At 29.1% G+C, this 12,867-nt stretch overlaps 2 protein-coding genes across 6 annotated transcripts; both read right to left on the bottom strand.

Annotated features, from left to right (window-relative positions):
- On the bottom strand, positions 1-4,402 carry LOC107169533 (kelch-like protein 12). Of its 5 annotated transcripts, XM_089227590.1 has the most exons (10): positions 4,046-4,400; positions 3,746-3,980; positions 3,500-3,675; positions 3,340-3,433; positions 1,672-1,881; positions 1,314-1,610; positions 1,108-1,248; positions 786-1,050; positions 522-712; positions 1-162 (listed from the first exon to the last, which is right to left on the bottom strand). In XM_089227590.1, the coding sequence occupies exons 1-9, from the start codon at positions 4,198-4,200 to the stop codon at positions 528-530; spliced, it is 1,758 nt and encodes a 585-aa protein (XP_089083716.1). In that variant the 5' UTR covers positions 4,201-4,400; the 3' UTR covers positions 1-162; positions 522-527. The 5 variants fall into 5 exon arrangements, with proteins under 5 accessions (XP_089083716.1, XP_089083717.1, XP_089083719.1 ...); XM_089227591.1 differs by lacking the exon at positions 1-162 and having other exon boundaries at positions 431-706; positions 4,046-4,402; XM_089227593.1 differs by lacking the exon at positions 1-162 and having other exon boundaries at positions 431-712; positions 3,746-3,956.
- A 2,609-nt stretch (positions 4,403-7,011) lies between these two features.
- LOC107169531 (uncharacterized) lies at positions 7,012-12,852 on the bottom strand (the record flags this gene model as incomplete). The annotated part of the gene is made up of 10 exons (XM_089226510.1): positions 7,012-7,494; positions 9,178-9,417; positions 9,482-9,645; positions 9,718-9,880; positions 9,969-10,083; positions 10,152-10,380; positions 10,671-10,832; positions 10,962-11,123; positions 11,314-11,562; positions 12,621-12,852. Coding segments are annotated over 10 exons (1,992 nt in total), but the record flags the coding sequence as incomplete, so codon positions are not given.
- Between the last annotated feature and the right edge of the window lie 15 nt (positions 12,853-12,867).

Raw genomic sequence — 12,867 nt, forward strand, 5'->3', positions numbered from 1 at the left:
TGTTTGGAGATACACCCCAACTTTTTGTTTATGAATTATTTGAAAATGAAGCAATTACAAATAAATCTAATAATATAGTGAATGAGAATATTAAATATTTAAATAGATAATTACTTTTTGTCTAAAGTGTGATGTTTACAAATATGGAATGAATAAGTTGAACTGAAAAAAAATTAAATGAAGACATGTTAAAGACAATAAAAAAAAAATGAGCATTAAAAGATACTCTAAAGAGAGGGAAATGATAGATGGTAGGCTAAACGTTGAGGCATAAGGATGAATTTAATAATTGAAGGTATGATGGAAGGAACACAATCAAGAGGAGAACCTAGAACAAAATACATCAGCCAAATAAAAAAATATGCAAGAGATACTTCTTACAGTGAGCTTAAAGATACAGTGAATGACAAGGGAGAATAAAGAAGACATATTTTGTGTGAATAAATTTGTTCAATTCAATCTTCGGATTGAGGAAAAAGAAAATGACTATATTATTATAAATACCAACAATAAGAACCTACTGTATGTTAATTAATTATAAAATTTGGTGATCTATCAACGACTACTCCACCATATATTTTCCCTCCACTTCTTGACAAAGTTTCCATGGACCAAATATTGGTCTTGGGATTGTATATTTCAATAGTATCAGCAATAGATATTTCAGTTTCTCCACCAATAACATACAATAGACCATTCAATGCAACTACTCCTATATAGAAATGTAAATTAAATTCAATATATTTTTAAAGTAATCCTAAAAGAAAATTAATTAATTTAATCACCAGGCCTGCATCGGCATAAATGCATTTCAGAAATTAAAGACCAAACTCCATCATTTGGTCTATAAATTTCAACACTTTTAAGCATCTCAGATCCATTAAAGCCACCAATTGCATACATAACACCATCCAAGACTCCAACACCAACACCAACGCGGTATTCAGACATTTCTGACACTGGTGTCCACTTATCAAGACTGGGATCATAACATTCAACTGATTTCAATATTCCTGACCCTAAACCATATCCTCCATTAGCACCTCCAACCTTTAATTAAATTTAATGTATTAAAAATTTAAGATAATCAAATAATATTATTCTTACAGCATATAAAATATTATTCAGCACACCAACACCCAATCCTTTTCTCGTAACAGACATACTTGATACCATTTGCCATTTTTTAACACTGAAATCAAATACCTCTACACTATTTAAAGAACTGGCACCATCATAACCACCAATCTAAAATTTAAAATAATACATAATTATATTATACATATAATAAGTATATTATTAATATAACTTACTGCATATATACAATCATTCAATACACCAACTCCAGGGAGTTTTCGACTAATTAACATGTTGGCCATGGGCACCCAACAGGGTGATCGTAAAGATACATCAAGCATAGTAACAGATTGACAACTTGATTTTGTCATACCTCCCACAGCAAACACAAATTTATCTCTTATTACATCAAGACCAGCTGCCTGACGACAATCATTCATCCCTGGTGCATTCTTTCGTAACTTGGTAACTGGGTCATACCATTCTGTGTTACACTTTGGCAAAGTCTTAGACCGTTTAAACAGTAAAATAACCTGAATGCAAGTAAATAGTCAATATAATTTTGAACTTAAATTAATCAAAACAGAATTATACTTTTTGTGAATCATCAAACTGTCTTAGTTTACACCTTATCGTTTGTGGAATGGTGAAATGTAGAACTGAATTATGTAGATTAAAATGTAATGTTTCAAATGTATAATTGGTGCCTAATAATGGAAATCGTACATATATAGTTAATTCTGACAAAAATTCTTTTCTTTGATCCAAATCATATTTTAATCCAGATATAACAGATTTGAAAACCTACAACAAACAATTAAAATATAAAAAAAAAAAGTTAATATTAAACATCATTAGGAGTTCTATCTATTTGTTCCTATAATTACATATTTATTTATGAAATCATCCCATTAGTGTATAATTACTACAGGGTATTATCTCTCGGGTTCCTTAATTGTATAGCAAGCTGAGGAATATAATATTTTATTATAATTTTAAGGTTATCTTTTTTTAATAATGTCTATATCTTTGGTGACATTCTATATTTCTATGTAGCATTGAAATCAAAATATTTAGAAAAATTAGTATAGGTTATTTTTTTAAATTTAGCTTAATATTTGTTATTTATAGCCATTAGCCACATACCTATTATTATTTATGGTGATAATTTAATGAAATATAAATATAACATCTTTATGACCATCTAGATAATACTTTGATGGAAATTTAAAACTTATAAGAGTAAGATTGAAATAAACCTTTACAACTGTAACAGTAAACCCTGTAGTGATCACGTCGCCTACAGGTATCAGTAGTCAAGGATGATGTTTGGAAGGTGACTCTTGAGTTAATTACACAACGTAGAATTCTTCTTAATTAGATTAATTGTTTATTTATTGTGGTAAACATATATTTATTTATAACATGAAAGCTGAATGTAAGTTAAGTATTCTGAATGATTAGAATTAATTTGGTTTGACTCAAATATTTTCTAAGTTCAAAATATTGTTTATAAGAATTTTTCTAAGTCCAATAAATTAAATTAAACAACAGACTGGCGTGAAGGTGCTCTTAACCTAACCTTTTTGTGGTCCCTTATATAGTGCTACCCTCTACTCCCCATAGTCTACTTGCTCTTGTCGCTGTTCTCACGGATGTGGTATAGTTATCTAGACTGACGGGAAATGTTACTCGCCCACATACAAGTCAAAAGGAGCATCCCGTGCAGCTGCAGACCTCGATAATTTATATTATTATGAATATTATTATTATGTAAAACTATATATTATGATATTACATTATAACATTGGTTCTTGGAACTTTTGTATTGATGTATAACCCCACACCTTATGTGCCCCTATCAATGATCTTTTATAGTCGTATGACCACATGATTTCGTGTTTCCCTAATATTAATGATTTCCACAAAATACTGTCTCTCCTACATTTACAAAGTTCGTCGCACCTTTCCCTAGATTGGTGCGGCTGGTACCTAGTTGACTGTGAACTATACAATGCGGGACGCTAGTCCATAGCAACCCTATTTTTCTATATGCGTGCAATATCTATAAATACCTAATTATTTATTATTCATTCATAAAACAACTATTTATTTATTTTATTTTTTGAGGATGGCTATTCAAGATTAGTCAATCATTATACCTTCAAACTGACACTACTATAAAGCAGAATATAACATTGAATTTACATGCTGTTTGTTGATTTTCCATAAAACAATTATTACTAATTTCAGTTTGCTTACTTTTTTTTCAAATTGAACAACATTATTATAGGAGATAATCTTAACCACATCTTCAGAAGATAAAAATAAAATCTCAATACTTTTAACCACTTCTCTGAAAATATTATTATATAATTTATATTACTGAAAAAAATAGTATATTAAGTTGATGAAAACTTACAAAAACTGTTTTTTTTTTAACGAGTCAGAACTTGATAACAATTCAGTAAACTTATGTAAGTCAGCAAATGCTTTAATACTAAGACAATTTGATTGATCTGGCTCTTTATGCAAAAACTCAACACATTCACCATTTACAAAATCTAGGTGTAATAGTTTGGCAGCAGGTAACAAAACCTTGGGAAATCAATAATGTATTAAAAAAAATTTGGTATTAGTCTATAACAAATCAAATTTTTAATTATACCTGGACATTTTCTTTGGCGACCATAATTAACATTTGGTCAGTACAAATAGAATCTACTAATTTGTGTAAAACAGTTGAATCTAATACTCTTATATTAACAAGATCTTTATTTGTCTCATCAATTTTACTTAACATTGTATACAAATATGGACTACTTGCCATTAAAACATTTTTAAATCCAAACTCTATTTTACCATCATCATTTTTGAATCTAAAGTCACATAATACTTTATTTCTAAATATAAAAAAATGTTTTAATGATATTTATTTTAAAAGAAACTAAAATCAACGTCGACATACTTGCGTGGAGATTGTAGTTCTTCTAGTATTCTAAAAGACTGAGAATTATTTCTAAAATGTGTTGGTTCGAATTCATAGGATTTCAAAGCTAGCTTTAAATCGTTTTCACAAGATGAAGACTGTAAGGCATTCATTTCTTTTAACTTTGAAAGCATTTGAAAAATAAGATATAACAGTGTTTTTTTAAATACTTTTAACAATTTTCAATTAGTCAATTGTTGACTGTTATGTCACAGCAATTAATGGGTTTCAAGAGTTGACACTAAACACAATATACTTACACTAAACAATACATTTTAAATAGTAAACACACATTGGAATTTTCACTTTATTTTTAGCGGTACAAAGAAACCGTTTTTCAAAAAATGAGAGCGAAATGCAAATGTATTTCTGTGAAGATAGCAGCTCCGTTTACCAGTTTACCACTTGGGTATCAACTCTGATAAGAAAGGTAACCGAAATAATGCATATTATATTGACTATGCATATCTTACAAGGGATTTTAATAAACATAGATATTTATTTTTCACAATTTATAATTTAAAATTCAAATGGATTAATAATATTATTATATAAATTATTCTCATTACAGAGATTTCAGATTTCAGACTTTAGGTACTATTAAACAATAATTTCATTAATTAAAATAAAATATTTAATTATTTAATAAGTATCTACCTGGCTATTTAATTTCAGTTATGGACTATGGTTATTATCTTTAAAAAAACTTAACATTTTAAATCATTTTATTGTTCTACTTACTTATATAATTATAATAGTTATATGAATATAGTTCAATAAAAAATGAAGTTTACAAACCAAGCAAAAAACAATAATATGATATACGTAGCTCATTCTATTTAAAAAAAAAGAAATCCTGTGCACTTATACAATAGAAAGTTGTACTTGATGTCCAATTAAACAGAGTACATAAATGTAATGATTGAAAAATCATTTTTTTTTTTCAATCCGTAGTGCACCACTACGAGATCAAATTAGAGGTAGGTATACAATTTTGGATTTAATCATGATAATTTTTACTTTTTGAGTGACATAAGCATGTCATTTAAAATGTTATAACATTATACTTTATAGTTATTCAATGTATGTACGAAAATAAAAAACATTTTCATTTGCAAAGGGAGTCCAACCAACAGTGGTATATATCGGGGGGGGGGGGGGGTTAATATTGGTGCTTTATATATTATGTCTCCTTGGGTATCACTATACATTATTAATTATTACAATATAACAAACAGGCGACGTATTGCAGAACTCCATTACCTCTGTGCATTTGAAATTCAACCCCTATTCCCCTCAGAACTAGGATATTTCTGCCAATGGCACCCAATAATATGTTGATACTTTGATAGCATCATTAGAGTGCTATAAACACAAAATATTTAGTTAAATATTGTATTAAATGTAATATGCAAAATTATATTAAAAAATTAATAGTACCAACCACGATTTAAGTTAAACGCAAAAAGTCAAACGATATAACAAAAATGATTACAATGAACGAAAACAATTACTAACCATAATATCTTATCTTTAAACAATAATCTATTACATTATGTTATTTCCACAGTTTAAGTAAAATTCTCAATGAAAAATTAACTTCTAAAAATTGGGTATAGGTACCTGTTGCCATATTATGGCAACGCACGCCACATAATACTTGCCACTTTTTTTTATCTATTGTCAAAATATTCCAATGTGAATCTTAACCATTTCTAAATCCTTTTTTTACTTTGTTCTCCTTCCTTAATCTAAGTCACCCCAAAGGTCTTTTTCCTTTACGTGCATCGCATTGAACCAGCCGAACTATTATGCTAAATATTAATTATATTTAATTTAATTATTTAATTATTTTAATAGTTCCATACGGTTTTATAGAATTAAAGAGTACCTTCATATATATATATATATAACCAAAACTTTAACAGGGAATTGGCGACACAATAATGAAAAACACTATTTTTTTTTTAAGAGTAAAATTAGATGTATTTATTTTCTTATACACATATTTGTTTGTCTTACAAATAGGCGATGAGATGTATTAGTCAATTATTCATATCATATACACTAACAATTCAGTTAATATGAAAAATTTAATCAATAATTTTAAAAGATCTGCGCGGTAGGTAATTCTAAAACAATCACAATATAATATATTTTACGTTTTCTCAACGACATAATATTACCATAGACATATTGTACAAACATAGTTATAATGTATAAAAAAAAACAATAATTTTCCAGTACATACAATGTTATTCTTCTGTTAACAAGTAAAAACTAACAACAAAAATCAATAACATAAGTAAATAAATAAATAAATAAATAAATGTACATATACAAATTCACAATGATAAGACAGATAAAAAAAATTTAAAACGAACAATAAATTCATTTAGATAAAACAAGAACGATAATCGATCGTAAAACATTTTGGGTAATTTAATATCACATGATATTTAACACATAGTCTGTTAACAAAATCAATATATTAACATGTATTGATTTTACCATTAGCGCTTATTAGTTTTTTCTTTTTTAATAATTTTTCTAAATTATGATTATTTTGGTAATGCAAAAATATGATTATTAAAAATTAAACAGAAATTGTTTAGGAAAAACAAGCCTCAACATAATAAGCAAGAAAATGATAATACAACTTATAGCTGTGGTTAATTAATTCAGCAGATTAGAGTAAATATTTTAGTTTGCTTTACAACTTTATTATATAATATAACCACACTCTAATCAATATTGTTAATTTTGTGATTTTCAAGACTAGTTGAAGATATAGGAGAACATTTCTTAATAACTGTTTAAAAAAAAAATACATAATTTTCAACAAATTAAAAAAGGCAACAAGCATAATATGAATCGATTTACCTGATACATATAAATAAAAACATTAAATAAAATAATAAATATGCAATATGAACGAGTGATAATTAATTTTGGTAAACAACATGTTCATTTATTTATTTAGTGATGTTGCGACGTATAGATGTGTGTTGTACATAGTATTAGATATGTACACGTTAGTCACAAACTTTTAAAATTAATTAAAAAAACTAATTATGTATGTGTTGTTGATGTGTGTGTGTGGAAATGTGTGTTACAATGAGATGAAATATTTGTGTAACTTTTCTACTGTTTCAAACAGATTCTTTTTTTTGCTGCTGATGTAATTGGTAACATTTTGAACAAAGATGTTTAGTCACAGATGACCCGAAAAACTCACAGTCTTCTGTACGACACTTGTCCACTTGCGAACCAGTGTCATAGAACGTGGATTTTGACAGGTACATTGTGGGGTCTTCATTTGTGACAGCCTTGACAGGAGTCATCAATCCGACTTTGACGTGCGACTCAGAATCAGCTTCAGTGTAAAAACGAGATTTGCCAGATCCATAACGAGGCGTTGTATCCGCCTAAAACATTCAAGACAACTCTTTAATAACGGCACAATGTCTACAAGCAAATATTATCTTAGTTTTAAACTATTTAAGGAATACAATTAAATTCTTTTAACTGAATGCAGTCAGTGTTGCATTAAGCCAAATTGCCACCTGTATATAAATATATATACAATTAACATTTTGTCTTCTCACCATACTATCTCCTCAACTCAATACAAATATATTTTAAAACATTAAAAAGTAAAAAACTATATAATTAATTTATAGGTACCTACTAGGAATTTTTTCAAAGCACTATGTTTAATAAATATTTATATAATAATTAAAAATTAGCGTATAGGGCATCACTTATTACCCTCACATGCTTATAAATTAAATTTAAATGATTCCCCTTTTTGCACCCTACATATGGATGAACATATTTGCGATTTGTCCCATATTCTCTTCGATTGCCTCTCTCTTTCCATTAAGCGTCAGAGCCTAATTACTTCTCTCAAATCCTTGAATGTTCCTTTCAATCTCCACCACTCCATTTTAAACTCTAACTCTGAACAAGTCATTATTATTATTATTTATTTTATTCAGGAGGCTGGCTTTATTATCGGAGTCTTTTTGTTTATATAATTTATTATATCTTTAGCTATTTATAACTTAATTATATTATTATTCTACTGTTTTCTTTTTTTTTTCTACTTATTATATTGATTGTTAATACTCTAACGTATTGTAATTGTTGAGCTAGATTTATAATGAAAAGCTAATAAAAATAAAAAATAAAAACTTGGAAAAAAGTAAATTCAAATACATTAATATTGATCTTATATCAATTTTTTCCAGCGTTTAAAAACTGCAAATTTATGTATAATATCCAACAAATTGATTTGTTATAAAATATTGTCTTCTATATTTAATATGAAAGGTTAAGTTAGGACTAGGTTGATTAACAATTAGTGATGAAATCTTTTATTGATAAATTAGATTATTTTTATTATTTTAAATACAGAAAATGAAAGTTCCTTACTTTAATTCTATGATTGTTTCACTTAAACATAAATTACAAATACCATTGTTGAAATTTTTTTAAACAATTTCACTATAATATAATAATTACCTAACAATAACAATATTTAATATTCATTATGTCATGGTTAATGGTTAAATAACTAGTTATTTAGTTATGGATTATGTATTGTAAAATAATATCAAATATATTATCGAAAAATGTGAAAACTTGGTATCATACATTTATCGTTAATAATTAATATGAATAGAATCCCATTGACAACATTAATCATAAAATTATTTAATTTCTTAAACATATTGATATGCATAACTCAATCTAGTAAATTCTATGTATTTATTGTTATTTAACTAATATTTATATTGTTGTAAGCTAATAACGATAGTTGTTTATGCTTCACAGTGAATAAAAAAAAAAAATATGAATAAAACCTAAAGTTTTGTCAATAACTATTAATATAATATTAATTATTAAATATAATGATATATTTTAGTATTTTCATTTTGTATTAAAAGTTTAAAGATAAACTATCCAGAATATGTTAACATTTTATTATTATTAGATCATACATCTCTTCTTAGTGATTGTGCCACAAACTAAGTTTCCCCCTCCCTTTAATACTGTTTTGAATAGTGTCCTAAAATTAAGTCTTTAATAAGATAGTTTTGACTCACATATGGTGAATGCTGAAAACGCTCGGCTGCTGTCCTTAAGTAGTTTTTAATCATCACATCGTGATATTCGTGTTTTTTGTCTGAGTTAATCAGGGCACAATACGTATACTTTGCTTGAGGTGATATTGCCGATAGATTTTTTACTGAATTCGTCCTAGACAGTTTTGATTTTAATTTATTCCCTACGGAACGTCCCAGACTACCAAAAAGACCATTTTTCCCAGTAGTGTCGTTGTTACCCTAAAACAAACCACACATTTTACATTATTCAAGTACAATAAATAATACTAATCATTATAAATACTTGAGGGTCAAGTTTTACAATGTCTAAGTAACTGTTCAATAACGACAATGAATCTGTAAACGACAGTTCTTGATTTTTATCAGGAGGATGATCATTTTCACCGGGGTCAACAGGAAACTGTATTGGTAAGAGTTCACCATTTGAATCCACTAAAGGTATAGCACCTGAATTAAAAGTTTTTAAATATAATCAACTATAATATACCTTAGCTTAATGATAATAAAATATATGCAAACATGAAAGAGTTGAATTTGGTGTTTCCATAGCAACCAAAGCTGAAAAATGTCCTCCATCATATGCTAATAACAAAGGAGAACGATGACAATCACACGGGTAACACTCTAGGGGCAAGTAAATACCTCCAAACTGTATAGGAGCCAAGGCTTCACCATTCATATCCTGTAGATAAAATTGATTACATAATTCAACAAATTATTTAAATCATCCTACTAATTAACATATTAAAACTGAAAAACAAAATAAACACCTTAAGAATAGTATCTGCTATGACAATAATAGGTCTTTTTAATACATGTGCCAAAGCATAAACATGAATTTCTTCTAGGCTCTCATAAATGTATCCTTCAGTGTCTGCATTTCCACTATTTTTGTAAAAATATACATCAATTTATGGTAAAAACAAAAAAATAAAAATAATAAACAAACAGACCTTGATGCACTTTGTTTCCGCATACGAGGAACGGTGGAAGCCATGTTAACAATTGCGTTCCATTCTCTGCGCCATTCTTGTTCAGTATATACAAGCCCAAATAATGAATTCATAATAGTTTGTTGTCGTTGCCAACGCCGCCACAATGAATGTCGAGCTGGACCATTACTGAGGAATGAGTGCAAAGCACGCCTCAAATTTAATAATCGATCATGGAATCCCCAAATACCTATAGAAATAAATATCAGTGTCTGTATAAGTATTATAATCTGTAAGTTTAAATTTAGATAAATTACCTATAAATGAATTAAATATGTAAATATAAATAAATGTCACACATTAAAATTTGAATATATTGCTTTGGGAACAATTTTAGTAAGCTATTTAGTTACTTAAGATTATATAATTTAACATTTATAAAATTATACTACACTTCCAGAAAATATAATAAAAAAGTATTATTATAATTTACAATAAATGTTTAAAATACTAAATAATGTGTGTATCATTTCAGCTCACCCAACGAAGCAGCGTGCAAAAGACAGTTGCCATCCCCAGATGTCGAAAGTGGCCAAAGCCTTTGACAAAATCCAGTCCACCAATTCAGTCTTGAAGCTTGCTCGAGAGAACTTTGCATTGCTACTGCTATCAAATCTTTTTCAATGAACATTCTAAATTTTTCTAAACAATAATAGAACAACATATTATACTAATTGAATAATATTATTTGAAACATTGACACGCTATTGGTAAATAAGTTTCATTGTACAATATTATGTTAGCAAATAAATAAATTTGGTTAAAATTTACCTTCAAGTTGTGACAAATCAGGGAGAATAAATGTATAAACCGGAGTTTCAACAATTTGTAGTTCATCTTCAGTGTTGTCTATAAATATCAATTCTGATCTTGCTTGTGAAACAATGTTCACATTATCTGTAGCATGTGAAATGCCTCTTTTGAGTGTTTTATCTAAAAACAAAAATCAATAAATTTTTATGTTAATGCTTTCCATCAAAAAGTAGGTATATAATTAGTTAAGGATGTAACATTTATTTAAATGTAATATAATATGTATCAATTACAAAAAATGAAATGAAACAAATAGTGAATCTATTTAGTCATAAATGTCAACAGGTAAAAATATTATAAAGGTACTAACAGGCATTTGTACTGAATGGTTCGTCATGATTTTGAGGTGGAGTTGTTCCGGTTAATGGTATTAGTATGGCATTTTGGGATAATGAAGTTGTCTCATCCATGAAAGGGACTGCTGTAATGTTGCCGTTCTCAATATCCTCAAAACTACTACTGTTGTGGCCATATAACCCAGAGTCAGGTTGGTCGTAATGGCTAGAGCTGTTTCGCTCCACCTTGACCAATAGTGCATTGCTTTCCTCCACGTTGGTATCTATTCTGCAAACAGACATTAAATGTTAAGTGAATTATCATTTATAATATTAAAAAATCTAAAACTATAAGAACATTAATCATTGAACATTTTTATTCACGAAATAACAATTATAATTTACTTGAAGAAAAACCTGTAACTATGGATGCTGTAGTGAAAAATCCATTAAATAGTTTAAAATATAAACATATCTATAGACTTAAGCATATGATCAACGAATTTAGAAATACAAATGGTCTGAAAACATGAAATGGAAACTACTAAATTTTATGAGAATTGAAATTATTACATCTAACAAAATTGTGAAAAATGCCAATTAGCATGTTGATTAGGCGGGAGGGAAAAAATCGACCAACCGAAATGATAAAAGGTATATAAATGTGGATAGGTCAATAGGTGAGGTTAGTTCACATGTATTGAAGAACGTTTATCAACAGATCTGAAATGGAATTTTATTTTTTTCTGCCTTTCTGGTACTTGTGGGCAACGGTTATTATCAACGCACAATAGTGTTTATAGTGGCATAAAAATACTCGAAATGACGATTTGAATACATTAACACAAAATGTACGTGTAATTTTTATTGTTGACTGTTTAGATACGAATATTATGTTTACCGAGAGGTAGGCTTAAACGTAGCGACAGCAAGTATTATAATTTTAGGTGCGGGACGTTCGGTGAATAATAATCGTTAACATAATTCGGCCAAGCGAACCCGTGAGGCCTGGTTTCGTGATCACTTGAACTGGTATATTATTATAACATAATATTATCTTGTAGGTGAAGACCTGTTGAATTTCGAGATGAAAACGATGATGGAAATTCGAAATCGAGACCAAAACACTAGGTACAATCGACGAATACGGAAAAAAATCAGGAAGAGCTCGGGGATAAGTAGGTAGGGCCCACAGTTAATGTCTACTAAGGCAGTACAGCGTTTGTCCGTTGTCGTATACGAATCGCTCGATATCGGTCGCTTTTAAAGGCGGAGCGTGGACTAGCGGTACGAGAGAAAACCCGTCGTCAGTCGGGGCCGACGAAAACACTTTTTTACTCACGTCCGGATCTACGACGAGTCTGGCATCGAGCGGACGAGATCGTGTCTGCGGAAACGAGTACGGCGAGCGGACGTCGCGTGTTGTGTCTCGCAATTGTCGCGCGTCGCACTGCCTCAGTGCCTCGCCTCTGCCTGCCTGCCGCCTTGTGCGTTGTGCCTGCGACGAAAACGTAAACGGACGTAGAGGGCGGGTCGGAGTGAGAGTGCGGCGGCGGTGGTTGCCGACGCGAACGTTATTTCAAGGTAAC

This window comes from Diuraphis noxia, unplaced genomic scaffold, assembly GCF_037042655.1.
Source record: "Diuraphis noxia isolate RWA-SAM2 unplaced genomic scaffold, SU_Dnox_SAM2 contig0004, whole genome shotgun sequence".
Classification (NCBI taxonomy): domain Eukaryota; kingdom Metazoa; phylum Arthropoda; class Insecta; order Hemiptera; family Aphididae; genus Diuraphis; species Diuraphis noxia.

Excerpts from the sequence above, each read along its gene's own strand:
- LOC107169533 (XM_089227590.1), bottom strand. The coding sequence starts at position 4,200 with ATGCTTTCAAAGTTAAAAGAAATGAATGCCTTACAGTCTTCATCTTGT. Across the intron at positions 3,434-3,499 it reads TTAAAAAAAAAACAGTTTTT|AGAAGTGGTTAAAAGTATTG; the intron begins GTAAGTTTTCAT and ends TAATATTTTCAG. Across the intron at positions 713-785 it reads TTTATGCCGATGCAGGCCTG|GAGTAGTTGCATTGAATGGT; the intron begins GTGATTAAATTA and ends ATTTCTATATAG.